The 17417-nt window shown below is 49.2% G+C and overlaps 1 protein-coding gene across 1 annotated transcript in view; it reads left to right on the top strand.

Annotated features, from left to right (window-relative positions):
• Positions 1–65: 65 nt before the first annotated feature.
• LOC138946313 (S-formylglutathione hydrolase-like) overlaps positions 66–17417 on the top strand; it is a 27711-nt gene continuing 10359 nt past the window's right edge. Inside the window, exons 1-5 of the mRNA XM_070317853.1 lie at positions 66–196; positions 9436–9517; positions 11417–11505; positions 12103–12201; positions 13624–13748. Of these exons, the coding sequence (XP_070173954.1) occupies positions 100–196; positions 9436–9517; positions 11417–11505; positions 12103–12201; positions 13624–13748 (492 nt within the window). The 5' untranslated portion in view covers positions 66–99. The remainder of the gene's footprint in view (positions 197–9435; positions 9518–11416; positions 11506–12102; positions 12202–13623; positions 13749–17417) is intronic.

Below are 17417 nucleotides of genomic sequence, written 5' to 3'. Positions count from 1 at the left end.
GAAGAAAACGGGAAAGTTATGGAAAGGAGTGTTAACCCAACCTAATAAATAGTTCTTTGGACATGGTATGACATCCGGTTTGACGTGCAACGGCCTTTCATGTCAAAGTGCGTTCAGACGACACTTCATACTCTTTGCAAGAGATACCGACCGACAGCCGGCGATCAATATTTCCCATTGACTGTGAAGGCGACAGGTGTGGATATTCTGCAGATTTGTTAATTTTATCCTATTGTTCTTGTTGCGTCATTGTTTCTTGCTTGTTTTAGTTTGTACAGTTCACAACGGGCTGAGAAGGCCCACGTTCGTCTTTTTACACCAAATGACAAAAACCGTTTGTTAAAAGTGTATGCTTTGCACCAAATCTAAATACCGCTTCGTCGCAAGAAGTACCTGTGCATATCGCAAACAGAAAAGTTTAACCATTACACAGGCCAAAAGCGGACAAGATACTCTCATTCAATTTTGTCGGATATGTCTTGCAGGGTTCGACACTAGCGGGGGCGGAACGCTCCAGAGTTTTGTTCCGCCCCAAACATTGCCGAAGCTTGGGGCCCACTCCGCCCCAGGATAAATTCCAACTGACAATGACAAACCGAAAATTCCAATGCCAGAGCCAATCACTAAAAATCGCCAGTCAAAGTCGTCACTGAAATTTGCGTTACGATCAATGCCGCAGTCAAGAAAAAAAACATTGAAATCGTCGAAGGACAATGCCGCAAGGGAAATAGCTCCCAGATTGTGCTCTTTAGCATGAGAGATAAGTATCGCCTTCAAATGCCAAACGCAAAATGTGGCGACACATCCCTGGTGTAAAAAGACATGGAAATGAAGATGAAGAACAGGGTGGAGAGAAACGAAAAAAGGAGACCGATGCAGCCAAAAGCGTGACGCGCTGTCGTAATTTCAATGTCAAATGGTTGAAAGAATTTCCCTGGCTTCAGTACGATGAAGAAAAACAGACAATGCATTGCCGCACGTGAATACTGAGAGTGGGCCCCAGATTTTTGTTTTCCGCCCCAGCAATTTCCATCTCTGGGGCCAGTGGCCCCAGGCCAAATAAGTTAGTGTCGACCCCTGTCTTGATCGATACATTAATTGTCAGTATATATCTCTTACCTTTATGTGAAGTAACCTTGTGTGAAACACTGAAAGTTTTTTGGGGGCTTTGCTGCCTTGTGTCACTGGGTTCTCTTTGTAAAATATGCTGTCTAAGAGAGTTCCCAGTAGCATGAAGTTAAAACCACTGCATGTACTGTGACTGTGAGTGGCCTGATGACATTTAGAGATTTACTGACACTAGTGGCCCCACTAGTACAAAACAAATACACTGCTTGCTCACTGTTTACTGTAACTAATTGTCACACACACACACACACACACGCACACACACACAACAATTGCACACACATATAATTGTAATCACAAAAGCTCTGTCTCACACACACACACGCACAGGTTGACAGATAAGATAGTGCCAAGGCCATAAGTGGAGTAGTTACTGTGAGTGAATTATTAATATTAGCAAACAACCGAGCTTTATTTAAGAACCACAAAGCCGTGGTCATTGTAACCCATAAAATATACTGCCCAAACCCAATTAGAAGAGAAATCAAGTGCATTAATTCTCCTATAAGATTTAATATACTCTGGGCTGACTATCTATCTATATACGACTAGTGTCTATGCGCGGCCAAGGTTCTCGATGGATCTGTTTCAAATTTGGTGATCATATTCAGGTACACCCTGGACACAACCTGGTCGATGAGATATTTCAACACGTGCTCTCAGCGCGCAGCGCTGAACCGATTTTGTTTTTTTTTGGTCTGGATCCACTACCACTACCAGTAACTCTTCCTTATCAGTTATCTTCTCCAGTGTTTTCAGCCGCGATTATCTCCCTTCCTCCGTGTGGCGTCAATCCATATTCCCGTTACTACGTTACTATTTTTAGGTCACTGCACGTTACTATTTTTAGAAGGTCTCCGGTGTTTTGCGCGTTTATCTCCTTTCCTTCGTGCGCCGGCAAAGCCGGTGTACACCCGGTCCCAGGCGCAGCCTGGTATTCGGCTCTACTTCTTCCCGGCGAAGCCGGTACCCGGCGAAGCGGGTAATCATCTTGTAGTATATATATATATATATCAATCCCATGAAACTATGTAAACTTGGTATTTACAGGAATTGATGATTTTCTCGTATATATTATCAGGGTTTCATTTACTAGTGCGCCTTGCTCATAACATCTCAAAATATCCCATTGGCGGGGATATAGCTCAGTTGGTAGCGCGCTGGATTTGTATTCAGTTGGTCGCTGTCAGCGTGAGTTCGATCCCAGGTTCGGCGGAAATTTATTTCAGAGTCAACTTTGTGTGCAGACTCTCTTCGGTGTCCGACCTCCCCCCCCCCCCCCCCCCCCCCCCGTGTACACTACATTAGGTGTGCACGTTAAAGATCCCACGATTGACAAAAGGGTCTTTCCTGGCAAAATTGCTTAGGCACAGTTAATAATTGTCTACCTATACCCGTGTGAATTGGAATAATAGGCCGTGAAAGGTAAATATGCGCCGAAATGGCTGCAATTACTGGCCGTATAAAATTTCATCTCACACGGCATCACTGCAGAGCGCCTAGAACTGTACCCACGGAATATGCGCGATATAAGCCTCATATTGATTGATATTGATTGGAATTCCCTTCAGTGCGTCAAAGGGCGCACTAAGATTACGTACCACTGCACCACCCCATGCACACTATTCACGGGAGTACAGTGTTCGGAAAGACCAAAGCAAAATTGCGCGTCAAGCCGAGCAACTTGCATTTAATATCATATTCTTACTCCGAATCACATTAGCATTGAGTCACCTGAGATGCTTATCACTGAAAAACGCTTACCCGGCTAAAGAATTTAAAGGGAAGCAACCCCATCACCAAAACGAAAGTGAAAGTAGCTTTGGTAATGGGCCAGTACACCGGGAGTTACCTCCCATACGGGTGTATGCCACGTCACTTCCTCTAGGAACACGTGCCTATTATCATACGTCTTTTTCACCTCGGAGAGGACGGTTCACTTTTTGACGCTCTGTGGCTGACCTTGTGTGTTTGAGTGACACCCGCCGGCCACGTTACCCAGCTTGTCTGCTCGCCTTGCCTACAGTTTGGTGAGCTCGTTCCCGTTTGTTGTTGGTTGTTTGCGCTGTTTCGTTACTGTACGTTGTCCGTTTTTTACGGACTTGTGTGTCAGTGACTTGCGTGTTTCGCCATTTTGTTGTGTGAGTTAGTTAGCTAACTCGTGTGACTTTGCTAGTAGCTCTGCGTGCCCTCTTTCTGTTTGGGCAAGTGTAGCTTTAGTATTTTGTTGACGCGTAAGCGTGTGTGTTTACTGTGTTTTCAGTCGTTTTGACTTACGTTTCAGTAAATCTTTTTGGCTTTGCCACGTGTTGTTGACGTTTGTGTCAGTGTCTTGCGTGTCGCCATTTTGTTGTGTGAGTTAGTTTTCTAGCTCGTGTGACTTTGTTTGTAGCTCTCCGTGCCTCTGCTTGTGGGGCAAGTTTAGCTATAGTATTTTGTTAACGCATTAGTGCGTGTGTTTACTGAATTTTCCAGTCGTTTAGACTTATGTTTCAGTAAATTTTTTCGCGTTGCCACGTGTTGTTGTCAACATGTCTGATTCAGACAAGCGCCGTGGCAAGTCGGACCCCAAGGGGAAAATTAAGGCTAAGTCTTCCTCTTCCAAAGCAACTTTACTTGTTACAGACCAAGAGCGTAACACTTTGTTGGCTGTACCAATTTCGGCGCCTAGCGCTGTTACTACTTCTGCTTCTTTTGCGGCGCCTAGCGCTACTGTTACTTCTGCACCTGTCTCCACATCGGAGACTTCGTCTTCTTTGTTAGCACCTGGACAAGGTGCGTTGGTTTCCTCTCTGTTAAAGTCACTGGTTCCAGAAATCCGCAGCTTGGTGCAGGCAGAATTTCAGCGTTCCGTCGCCAGCAGTTCGGCGTTTCCGGCATCTGGCAGTGACGTCCGGGCATTGGCTTCCGTGTCTTTGTCCTCCACTTCCGGCTTGGAGCAGCGTCCTCCCTCTTCAGCGTCGGTTGGTAAGCAGAGCTGGTCCGATAGCCCTCGTGAGGCGCCTGGACGTTCTCCTTCGGGGGACAGCTCTTTCGCATCGGGTCACGACCGATACCTTGCTGATCTTTCATTTCCGGCGATAACCTACGAGGCCCCGGACTTGTTCGAACAGCGGCGGCAGTCGGTTTCGACTGCCGCATTTCCGGCACTTGCCGGAAGTGATGATCCGTCCGCTCCGGCACGCTACGGCGGTCGCGGCAGGATGGAGTATTCACTGACTTCCGGTCCTTCCGGATCGCGAAGTCAACCAGTGCAGTCTTCACTTCCGCATTTTGCGGTTCCGTTGACTACACTTCCGGTTTCGGCCGGAAACGCTTCTTCCTCTTCTGGTGGTTCCTTCCGGATACCAGATAGTGGATTACAGCGTGCGCCTTCCGGCTTTCAAGCGCCTAGGCTTGAGCAGGCATCACTCCACTCAGTCGGGGGAGTGACGTCAGCTCATCCAGCTCCGGTTTTTGCGGATGGTCGTCCTGCTTACCCTTTACCTTCACAGGATTTTGGGCGGCAGGATGACGTTAGTGCTCAGGCTTTTCCGGTTTCCGGTTTGCCAGGGCATGCTTCTGCTTCCGGAACTGGTGACTTCGGTCATGGTTCCACGTGTGACTATTCTGATGCTCCATCAGTGGTCAGCGAGGAGTCGCGGGGCGTGTTTCCGTCGAAGCTCAAGTCTGTTCTTGACGTCGCGGCGGAAGTAACGTCTCGTTATTTTCCTGAAGGGGTGGTGGCTGCGGACTCTTCCGCATCATTCGTTCCTTCTGCCATGGCGGACTTCCGGCCGGCACAGGAGGATGTTTCTTCCTTCCGGTTCGCCGAGTCTCCGTCAGTGGCTTACCAACTTTCGCATTCACTGGTTCGTCCAGCACATGCGGGGAGTGGTATTCGGCCAGTGCCTGTTCCGTTACTGCTTCCTTTTGGTCCAGTTCCGGAATCAGCGCAGCAGTGGGTGGCTTCAGCTGCCCAAGCCTCTTCCTTCGTGCCTACGGTCAATAGGAAGCTTGGCATGCCCAATCAGAGCCAGAATTGGCTGGCGTCTTTTGCACTCCCTAGGGCTACCCTTCCGGTTTCCCGGGAATTGCTGCCTCTTCTGACTAAACCGATCAAGCGTGATTCGGTTTTGCCGGTTTCCGAGGCTTCCCTCCTCTCTGCTGAGGAGGTTGGACGTCGGCAGATCGAACTGTCCTCCATTGCGGAGACTCTCGTTCGGGCTCTGTCTCGGGCATTGACCGATTCGCTAGTTCCTTTCACTCTCAGTGAAGAACAGAATGCGGACGATGTCTCTGCGCTTTTGGCCGCATTGGCCAAGGTCAATGAGGAACAATTGCGTCTTTCCTCCCTGCAGTACACCCAAGCGGTACTCTGCAGGAGGGATCTCTTCCTCTCGCAGTCCCAATTCACGGAACTGGCTACTAGGGAGACCTTGAGAGTCTCCCCGGTCTCAGAGGAGTCTCTCTTCTGTCCGCTGGCACTGGATGCCAGACAGAAGGAGATTCAGTCAAACAAGGACAGTCAGTTCCTTGACTACACTCTGAAGGGGGTGAAACAGTCTCAGCCTTCTAAACAGAAGCAGGCTCAGACATCGTCTAACCCCAAGCCAGCTCAGAAGCGGCAGGCTCCGCCGGCCGCTCGTGGTGGGAAGAAGAGGACGGCATCGGGGAGGGGGCGTGGCGGCTCTGGAAGTAAGCCACACCCCCAATGAAGCGCTCCCGATCTCACCTCCCTCCCGCCCTCCACCTTGGTGATGGCGGGAGGCCCCTCCCGGGCACTTTCTCGTTGGATGTCGGTAGTAGACAGCCAATGGATTGTGGGAGTGGTGAGATCGGGCTTCCGCCTACTCTGGCGGGAGGAAAAGGCGCCTCTTACCCGAGTGCCTCCGCGGTTCAAGCCCCCCTTCTCGCAGGAAGCACGTTCCGTCTTGCAGTCGGAAATTGCCTCCCTGGAGCAGAAGGGCGCGGTGGAGAGAGTTCGGGTCCACAGCTCCCTGGGATTTTACGGGCGTCTGTTCGCTGTTCCCAAAGCATCAGGAGGATGGCGTCCCGTGTTGGATTTATCTCTCCTCAATACTTTCTTGAGGGAGATAAAATTCAAGATGGAGACGCCAGCCTCTGTCCGAGACTCTCTCCGCCCAGGAGACTGGGTGACCTCGATCGATCTCACGGACGCATACTTTCACATTCTTATGCATCCGGCCGACCGGAAATGGCTTCGTTTCCGGTGGGGAGATCAGATCTACCAGTTTCGCGCACTCCCTTTCGGGCTGTCTCTCGCACCATGGATTTTCACCATGGTGGTGAGACAGGTCTGTGCACTGGTGAGGTCCCAGGGTATCCGTCTGCGGGCTTATCTGGACGACTGGCTCATCATGAACCAGTCCCAGAGCGGCTGTTCGCAGGATACCCTGACGGTTCTTCGAGAATCCAACTCGTTGGGGTTCTCGATCAACCGGGTAAAGTCGGAGCTGACCCCGTCACAGACATTCACTTATCTGGGGATGTCTTTCGACACGGTCGCTTGGACTGTCCAGCCTTCTCAGAGAAGGGTGGACAAGCTCCAAGCCCAGATTCGCTCCACTTTACCTCTCCTGATGGCTTCCATCCGCTCGCTCGCCTCCATCTTGGGGCAGATGGAGTCTATGGCTCTTCTGGTTTCTCTGGGCCGGGTCCACAAACGTCCGCTTCAGTTCGCGCTGAAGCCGTTTGTGGACTCTCCTCTGGTGGACTGGGACGCCCTCATCCCTTTGCAGGGATGGTTCCAGTCGGCGACCCTTCCGTGGTTGGACACGGAGTGGGTCTGCAGAGGTGTTCCGATCGTCATGCCCCTCCCCGACCTGGACCTCTTTACAGATGCGTCCAGGGAGGGTTGGGGGGCACATACAGATCTTCAGACTACTTCCGGTCTGTGGACGACGGAGCAGTCCTTGTGGCACATCAACTTGCTGGAGCTAGAGGCAGTTGCTCTAGCTCTGGCCAAGTTTCTGCCCTCCCTGTACGCCAAACATGTTCGTCTGTTTACAGACAACATGACAGTGGCGGCGTACATCAACAAGCAGGGAGGCTCGCGGTCCCCGTCTCTCTCGGAGAGGGCTTGCGAGATCCTGGTGTGGTGCTTTCAGCATCATATCACGATCTCGGCCAGGTACCTTCCAGGGAGGCTGAACACTTTGGCGGATGCGCTCAGTCGTTCCGGTACGGTGCTTCAGTCGGAGTGGACGATCACTCACGGGGCACTGCTTCGCCTTTGGGCCCAGGTCCAAAAGCCTCTGGTGGACCTTTTTGCCACAAGGTACTCAAAGAGGCTTCCGGTGTTCGTCTCGCCATTCCCGGACCCTCAGGCATGGCGAGTGAACGCTCTGGACTTTCCCTGGACGGGTCTGGAGGCGTACGCCTTTCCTCCCTTTCCGTTACTCAGCCGAGTAATCCGGAAAGCGGAGATGGAGGAGCCGGCCCTTCTTCTTCTGGTCGCTCCTCTGTGGCCGTCGCAGGTCTGGTTTCCAGATCTTCTTCGGCTCGCCCAAGGGCCCCCCATTCCTCTCGCACTCGTGCGAGGGGAACTAGTGCAGCCCCGAACAGGCATTCCACACGAGGAGCCCAGTCTTCTGAAGCTTCACGTGTGGAAGTTGTTCGGGACTCGCTGAAGCGCTCTGGGGCGTCGTCTTTGACTCTGGACTTGGTGGCTCGCTCGCATAGAGCGTCCACCTCTTCAGTTTATGCTTCCCACTGGAAGGCATGGACTGCCTGGTGTTCAGCTAGAGGGGTGAGTTCGGTGGCTCCGCGCTCTATTCAGGTCGCTAACCACCTCTCTTTCATGTCTTCGCAGGGCGCCTCAGTCTCCTCGTTGAGGGTCCGGCGCTCCGCTATCTCGGCGACTCTTAAGCAGATTGGTCGTTCTGTTCGAGTCGGGGGCGTTATAGCTGCAGTCATTAAAGGGGCTGCTCTTAAGGAAGCTAAAGCTCGTTTGCCCGCTCCCAAGTGGGACTTGTTTTTAATCCTGGAATTCCTTCGTTCTGCGGATTTTGAGCCTTTAAGCGAGGCCAGTCTGTTCAATGTCACTCGCAAAGCGCTGTTTCTCCTTTTGTTGGCTACGGCCCGACGGGGTAGCGAGGTCCACGCCCTGTCGGGTCAGCCTGGAGATATCTCCTTTGAGCCGGACGGTTCCGCATCTTTGCGTTTCCGGCCTGATTTCCTGGCCAAGAATCAGTCTCCGGGGCAGGCCTCTCCGCTGGTTAGAGTTAAGGCTCTGACCAGCGCGTTGGCCCCGGATGACCCCGATTCGGTCAATTGCCCTGTGAGGGCACTTCGTCTGTACTTAGCCCGGACTCAGCCGATTCGGTCTAGTTCTCAGAAGTTGTTGTTTATCTCTCTCCTTACTAGGCGCGAGAAAGATTTGTCGAAGGTAACGTTGGCCCGGTGGGTGTCCTCGCTCATCAAGCAGGCTTATGAGTGGAGTCGCACAAAGAGGGGGGGGGTTATGCCCTCCTTGCCACTTGACTCGGCCCGAGCCCATGAAACGAGGGCGTGGGCATCCTCTCTGGCAGTTCTGCGCTCCAGACGTCTAGAGGAGGTGCTGACAACTGCGTATTGGCGTTCTGAAGATGTTTTCATAAACTTTTATCTTCGGGACGTCACAGCTCTTCGACAGGATGGCTCCAGAGGCCTTCCAGCGCTCATAGCAGCAGGCCAGTTCCTGTCCAGAACTTGATGGTGAGTTTTGATTCATTTCTAGCCCACCGCCTTGTTGATGTTATCTGCTAATGTGATTCGGAGTAAGAATATGATATTAAATGGAAAATTTCCTAAATAAATTATCATTTAATTAATATACTTACCCGAATCACATACTGTATTCCCTCCCACCTGCCCCGCTTATGGTTTTAAGATTTTTTAAAGCCGTATGATAATAGGCACGTGTTCCTAGAGGAAGTGACGTGGCATACACCCGTATGGGAGGTAACTCCCGGTGTACTGGCCCATTACCAAAGCTACTTTCACTTTCGTTTTGGTGATGGGGTTGCTTCCCTTTAAATTCTTTAGCCGGGTAAGCGTTTTTCAGTGATAAGCATCTCAGGTGACTCAATGCTAATGTGATTCGGGTAAGTATATTAATTAAATGATAATTTATTTAGGAAATTTTCCATTTTCGGACCGCCTAACCTGCTTTGCGCTCTTTGCCTTCGACTATGTAATGTCCCATCAGAATTTGGTTGAGGGGGACAAATGTCCCAATGTCTTTTTCTGCCAGGTTTAAACCCTGTATTATAGTATTGTATGATACAAGTGTTAGATTTTCTTTTTCTTGTTGTTTGGTTACAGGAATCAGAACCATGGTGAATTTACAAGAAGTGTCAAACAACAAAGTGTTTGGAGGACAGCAGAAAGTCTTCAGTCATCAGAGGTTGGTCTTTCATTTTCATTGTGGCTGTGTGGTGTTACTAAGCATTGCTTATTCAGGTTCCATTTTTAACCCCTTGACTACCGGAAGAATTTATTTTAAAACAAATCATTTAAAAAAAAACATGACATACAAGGTAAACCGATGAAACCAAAACTGAGAGAATATAAAGTTTTCTATAAGTCTCCATGGGATGCTATCATCTTGCTGCACTTCAATTTTCAAAGGGCAATATACAGCAGTAGTTCCCCTTGTCAGAGTATTGAATTTTTGTTATGAGAGCAAAAGTGTGTACATGATGCCTATAAAAAGTATAATGGATATCAAGGTGTTGATGGTAAGTTCTTGGCTGCCCTTTTTTCTAAGTGTTTCTTAACCCTTACACTGGTGCAATTCTGTAACACATGTTACATAGCCACTGGTGAATTAACAGAGAGAAAAATATAAACGGTCATATAGGTTTTCGCTTTCATGGGAGGTAATCGGAACCGACCAAACAGACTGAGCCAATAGCGCGACATATGTCGTGACAACCAGGTGACAGTATACGTAAAGTAGCGCGACATATGTCACGACAACCCGCCTAGGGGTTAATATTGATCACAAAATTGTTATACTATTAATGATAAATAGTTTTTCAGTAGCAAAGTCCAAAGCCTAGCTCCAATTTAGTGCTTTTCAAAACATATAACAGATTTCTCTTTCTTCTCTTTTTACGTTTAGTCAAGTTTTGACTAAATGTTTTAACATAGAGGGGGGAATCGAGACGAGGGTCGTGGTGTATGTGTGTGTCTGTGTGTGTGTAGAGCGATTCAGACTAAACTACTGGGCCGATCTTTATGAAATTTGACATGAGAGTTCCTGGGTATGATATCCACGGACGTTTTTTTCATTTTTTCGATAAATACATGACATCATATCCGGCTTTTTGTAAAAGTTGAGGCGGCACTGTCACACCCTCATTTTTCAATTAAATTGATTGAAATTTTGGCAAAGCAATCTTCGACGAAGGCCGGGGTTTGGTATTGCATTTCAGCTTGGTGGCTTAAAAACTAATGAGTGAGTTTGGTCATTAAAAATCGGAAACTTGTAATTAAAATTATTTTTTTATTAAACGATCCAAAAACAATTTCATCTTATTCTTCATCATTTTCTGATTCCAAAAACATATACATATGTTATATTTGGATTAAAAACAATCTCTGAAAATATAAAATATAAAAATTATGATCAAAAATTTCCGAAATCGATTTAAAAACTATTTCATCTTATTCCTTGTCGGTTCCTGATTCCAAAAACATATAGATATGATATGTTTGGATTAAAAACACGCTCAGAAAGTTAAAACGAAGAGAGGTACAGTAAAGCGTGCTATGAAGCACAGCGCAACCGCTGCCGCGCCAAACAGGCTCGTCACTTTCACTGCCTTTTGCACTAGCGGCGGACTACGTTCAGTTTCATTCTGTGAGTTCCACAGCTTGACTAAATGTAGTAATTTCGCCTTGGCTTACGCGACTTGTTTAAATTTTATTCAAGTCATTGGATATTCAAGTGTCTTTTATTTTTCTTTGTGGTGGGTAATTATGAGACAAAGAACAAGACTTAGGTCAGTAGGCGCTGATTTCGACTTCAGTGAAAGTGATCGATGCAGAATCAAAAGGTTTTTAACTCTGACCATCTTCAGAGAGGTCAAATTTCAATGCCTGCTGAGCTGTGATATATAGTCTTTTTATTTGTCATGATTATTTTTATATCTCAGCAGTCTACTATAAGGATCACTAGGTTGACATAGTCGTAAATGTTTTGTTTTGTCAAATATTAAACGTTGCAATAACTAAACTTTCTTCTTTTTTTTTATTCAAGTTTCAAATAGTATTTAAATTGTGTGTTTTTGTGTTTCAGTACAGAGTTAAAATGTACCATGAAGTTTGGCATCTTCCTGCCTCCTGCCGTGGAGAAGGGGAAAGTACCTGTGTTGTACTGGCTGTCAGGTGAGTAGTCCGAGTAGTAGCTTAAAGCTATGTTTGTTTGTTTGTTTGTGTATTTCTCTGTTTGTCTGTTTGTAACGATATTGGATTTGATTTTGATGGGGGTGTTTGTGTGCATGTGAGAAAGAGAAAGTGTGTGTGTTTGTGCGTGTGTTACTGTTAGCACATTTATGTAAACATTAGTTTCACAAGTGATACAAATTGTCTCCAATGTTATAGGTTATTAATTGGATTAGAATGATGTTACCTACTGGACAATAAGTGGAGTAATAAATTAATGACAGTATCCAGTAAATTGTTTGTGTTATCTATAGAACCTTCCTTTAAAAATTAAATATGGATGTACAGTACAGTAGAGCTTAAATCACATGTATCACGTTAGCATAAACAACAAAAGCTGGGCTTCTTCTTCGAGCTCTTTATTCAAGACGATCATACATGGGGTGTCAATGTCCATTGACAACTGCATCCAGTGCGCATGTGCACAAGTACAATTACCACATCCTCTCTGATGACATCATTAGATACGTCATTGAACGAACAATATCGTCACAACATGTATCCGTGATCGATCTTCTGATTTTGTTGTTGTGATTTCAGGTTTGACATGCACAGAACAGAACTTCATCTCCAAGGCAGGAGCACAGAAATATGCAACAGAGCATGGACTGATCCTTGTTGCACCGGACACCAGTCCTCGTAAGTAGAGCTGGACTGATCCTTGTTGCACCGGACACCAGTCCTCGTAAGTAGAGCTGGACTGATCCTTGTTGCACCGGACACCAGTCCTCGTAAGTAGAGCTGGACTGATCCTTGTTGCACCGGACACCAGTCCTCGTAAGTAGAGCATGGACTGATCCTTGTTGCACCGGACACCAGTCCTCGTAAGTAGAGCTGGACTGATCCTTGTTGCACCGGACACCAGTCCTCATAAGTAGAGCATGGACTGATCCTTGTTGCACCGGACACCAGTCCTCGTAAGTAGAGCTGGACTGATCCTTGTTGCACCGGACACCAGTCCTCGTAAGTAGAGCTGGACTGATCCTTGTTGCACCGGACACCAGTCCTCGTAAGTAGAGCATGGACTGATCCTTGTTGCACCGGACACCAGTCCTCGTAAGTAGAGCATGGACTGATCCTTGTTGCACCGGACACCAGTCCTCGTAAGTAGAGCATGGACTGATCCTTGTTGCACCGGACACCAGTCCTCGTAAGTAGAGCTGGACTGATCCTTGTTGCACCGGACACCAGTCCTCGTAAGTAGAGCATGGACTGATCCTTGTTGCACCAGTCCTCGTAAGTAGAGCATGGACTGATCCTTGTTGCACCGGACACCAGTCCTCGTAAGTAGAGCTGGACTGATCCTTGTTGCACCGGACACCAGTCCTCGTAAGTAGAGCTGGACTGATCCTTGTTGCACCGGACACCAGTCCTCGTAAGTAGAGCTGGACTGATCCTTGTTGCACCGGACACCAGTCCTCGTAAGTAGAGCTGGACTGATCCTTGTTGCACCGGACACCAGTCCTCGTAAGTAGAGCTGCAAAGGTAAACAGTGGTACCCCTCTTTTAAGAACTCCAAATATTTAAGAAAATCAGGACTTAAAAAGGAGGGAGTTTTAAAATGGAGGTAAATTTACAGTGGTTTTGTAATAAAAAAAATCTGAAAAAGGAGGGAGTCTTAAAATGGAGGTAAATTTACAGTGGTTTTGTAATAAAAAAATTCTGAAAAAGGAGGGAGTTTTAAAATGGAGGTAAATTTACAGTGGTTTTGTAATAAAAAAATTCTGAAAAAGGAGGGAGTTTTAAAATGGAGGTAAATTTACAGTGGTTTTGTAATAAAAAAATTCTGAAAAAGGAGGGAGTCTTAAAATGGAGGTAAATTTACAGTGGTTATGTGAAGAAAATCTGAAGAAGCAAGGTTTTAAAAAGGAGGGAGTCTTAAATTGGGGGTTCTTACAAGGGGGGTTCCACTGTAATGCACAAACGATTTAAGGCAGTCTGCAGCAATATATATATATATATATATTTCAGTGATTTGAATTTTTGTTGTTGCATATAGCAAAATGCCAACGCCAAACAACACACCTGCTTATTAAGCCTACCTTTTTAACGATGTTACAGGTGGTGTGGGGATTGAAGGTGAAGATGACAGCTACGACTTTGGCTCTGGTGCGGGGTTCTATGTTGATGCCACGCAGGAAAAGTGGAAAACTAACTACCGCATGTACTCCTACATCACTAAGGAGGTAAATCATCTTGTTTTTATTGGGGCGGGGACGTAGCTCAAACGGTAGCGCGATTGCGATTATAACTAGTTTGTCGCTATCGGCTTAAGTTCGAATCCCAGGTTTGACGACAGATTTATTTAAACTTTGTGCACAAATTATCATAAAAAAGATTCAAAGCTCACAGTGAAAGTGTCAGTGCTTGGAAAACCTGAAGACATGTATGCATTATCTCTCGTCTCTCTTCTTCTTCTTCTGCGTTCGTGGGCTGAAACTCCCATGTACACGTGTTTTTTTGCACGAGTGGAATTAAATTACATATTCTTACTCCGAGTCACATATTAGCATTGACGCAGTCGAGATGCTAGGTTGACTGAAAAACGCTATCCCGTCTATAGTATAAGGGAAGTAACCCAAGCAAAAAAGTAGCAAGCTTGCTACCCTGGGTTGCCTCCCGTAGCGTGCATCACGCCACAGATCTCGTACCCGATACGAGACACCCTCATTCGACATCTTTCAGCCAGAGAGACAGGTCGTGCTTGATTTCGCTCCTAGGCCGGTTTTGCTGTCTGCTTGACACCTACCGGCCTCGGCTCCCCGTCTGCTCATAGCTGTTTCTAGCGGTGAGATTGTTCCTTTTTGTTGTTGTTTGCATTGTCATTCTGCTGAGAATTTTTCCGTCCGCGGACTTACGAATTTTGCTCAGTAGTTTGTTGCTGTGGCCGCCATTTTGGTCGCCATTTTTCGCTTACACGTGGTGTTTTTTGCTGGTTAGTTTGGGTCCGTGCTACGGACTTTGAGCGTTTACCAGTAGCATTGGTAGCTGCTTGTAGCTGGTACGTTAGTGCTAGTTATTCTGCTGAAGTTTTACGTCCTAGAGACTTGTGTATTTTCAGTAGTTTGTTTTTCTCGTGTGACAGCATGTCTGATAGTGAGAAAAGCGAGCGGCTAAGGCCGAGGTTAGGGGCGAAGGCCCTGTTAAACCTAAGTCCTCGGCTTCCACCTCTTCTGCTGGAACCCCACGGTTCACGTTTCTGACCCGAAGACTAACTTCGTTTTTCCTGTGCCTATTTAGGCTCCGGAGGAAACTTCGTCTGGCTCGTGGGCGGCGGGTGTGGCCGCTACCACGGCCGTTTCTACCCTTGTACCTGCGCCGGAGGCTGGCGCTCTTGTTGCTAGCTTTTTGTCTTCTTTGATTCCAGAAATTCGGACGTCTCGTTCGTACAGAAATGTCGCGGACGGACCCTGTTTCCAGCTCTGCCTCCCTCCCGGGGGTGTGCGACCCTCGGTCGTTGGCTTCCTTTGTTCCTGATCGCCTGTCCAGCCTGCTGGCTTCTGTGATGGTTCTGGAGTCCGTGCACAGGGAGGCGTTTCTCTTCTCGGCCGCCGCTCGGTGGATTCCGCTTGCGGGAGTGCACCTGAGCAGGTCCCTTTGGGGATACGGTCGACACAAGGTATGTGCTCGCAGCAGCCGTCCGCGGCAGCTGCACTTCCGGTTCCTGGAAGTAGTGGTTCACTGGTTGCGGACAGACCATGGTCCCCTCCGGTTCGAGCTGCGCTTTACGTAAGCAGTCGTTCGCGGCAGCTTCCTTCCGGCTCCGGCCGGAAGTGGTGGTTCACTGGTTGCGGACAGACCATGGTCCCCTCCGGTTCGAGCTGCTCTTTACGTAAGCAGTCGTTCGCGGCAGCTTCCTTCCGGCTCCGGCCGGAAGTGGTGGTTCACTGGTTGCGGACAGACCATGGTCCCATCCGGTTCGAGCTGCGCTTTACGTAAGCAGCCGTTCGCGGCAGCTTCGCTTCCGGCTCCGGCCGGAAGTGTTGGTTCACTGGTTTGCGGACAGCCCATGGTCCCTTCCGGTTCGAGCCTTGCCCTGCTACAGCAGCCGTTTCCGGCAGCTGCTCTTCCTGCCTGGGCAGGAAATGTAGGTCAAACGGGTCGTGCACAGTCATCTGTCACTTCCGGTTCCGGCCTAGGGCTTGCGGCAGCTTCGCTTCCGGCTCCGGCCGGAAGTGTTGGTTCACTGGTTTGCGGACAGCCCATGGTCCCTTCCGGTTCGAGCCTTGCCCTGCTACAGCAGCCGTTTCCGGCAGCTGCTCTTCCTGCCTGGGCAGGAAATGTAGGTCAAACGGGTCGTGCACAGTCATCTGTCACTTCCGGTTCCGGCCTAGGGCTCCCGGGTTGTGACTTGCAGACTCCTCAGCACCAGCTATGGCATAGTTCTGCTGTTGCGTCTGCACTCCCTGCTTGCTCCTCCCGGCTTTTCCGGTTCGGGTCCCGCTGCTTCCGTTGTGTCGCCGGTGAATTTCGAATACGGTGGTTCTCCTGGGCATACAGGCTTTTTGCCTCTGTTGGGACAGCAGCAGCCACCCACTTCGGTGGTGGCCGCTAGCTCCTCTCTTCAGCTGCCTTCGGTTGTTGGTGACTCTCATCTTCCTCTTAGTCAGGGGTGCGAGTTTCACCGATGGCCAACAGGATGGGCGTTCGGCTTACGGCCTTCCCTCGCAGCGTCATTTGTCGGGTTCTTTTGGCTATGAGCCGTCCCCTTCCGGTGGCGTTTCGGACTTCGGGTCCGTGTGCGAGGAGCAGCTGCCTTCGGCGGCTCTGGCCAGCTTCCGAATTTACGTCAGCAGTCGTTCGCGGCAGCCGCTTCCAGCTCCGGCCGGAAGTAGAGGTTCACTTGCTAGTGCACAGACTACTGTCACGTCTGGTTCGAGCCTTGTCCTATGACAGCGGTCGCCCGCGACAGCTGTTCTTCCGGTTCCGACCGGAAGTGTAGGTTCACTGGTTAGTGCACAGGCTACTGTCACGTCCGGTTCGAGCCTTGCCTTACGTCGGCAGTCGTACGCGACAGCGGCACTTCCGGTTCACGGAAGTAGTGCCTCGTTGGAAGGTGGACAAATAATGATCCCATCCTGCTTGAGCTGCGCTATACGTAAGCAGTCGTTCGCGACAGCTTCTCTTCCGGCTCCGGCTGGAAATGTTAGTTCATCGGTGTGTGGGCAGCCCATGGCCCTTTCCGGTTTGAGCTTTGCCCTTTGCACGGCAGCCATTTCCGGCAGCTTCGCTTCCGGCCTTGGCAGGAGGGTAGGTCAAGCGGGTAGTGCACAGGTTACTGTCACTTCCGGTTCTGGCCTACGGCCTACCTTTGGGTTCCGAGCTTCAGCTCGTAGGTGGCTCAGCACCAGCTTTGGCATAGCGCTGCTGTTGCTGCCGCACTTCCGGCTCCTCCCGGATTTTCCGGTTCAGTTCCCGCTGCTTCCGTTTGGTCGCCGGTGAATTTCGAACAAGGCTTGCCCTATGGGCATACAGGCTTCTTGCCTCTGTTGGGACAGCAGCATCCACACACTCCGGTGGTGGCCGCTAGCTCCTCTCTCCCACTTTCCTTGGTTTTTGATTCCTCTCATCCTCCCCTCAGTTAGGGAATGAGCACAATCGATTGCCAACAGGAAGGACTTCGGTTGGCAAAGAGGAAGCAGCTACTTCTGGTTTGAAGAATCGCCCTTTGTAGCTTTTCGCCTTTTTGCCTTTTCGCCGAGCCCCCCTCTCCGACAGGGGGTGGCCTCCGGCGTCGGTTTCGTTGCTGGTTCCTCAGGGTTCAGCTTCGGAGCCGGCATCGGAATGCCTTGCCGCTCCTGCGCAGGCTTCCTCCTTCGTGCCCTTAGCGGACCAGAGGAAGTTGCCTTGGCCAG

The sequence above is a fragment of the Littorina saxatilis genome, linkage group LG13 (assembly GCF_037325665.1).
Source record: "Littorina saxatilis isolate snail1 linkage group LG13, US_GU_Lsax_2.0, whole genome shotgun sequence".
NCBI lineage: Eukaryota > Metazoa > Mollusca > Gastropoda > Littorinimorpha > Littorinidae > Littorina > Littorina saxatilis.
This window is presented reverse-complemented; position numbering and strand designations above follow the sequence as displayed.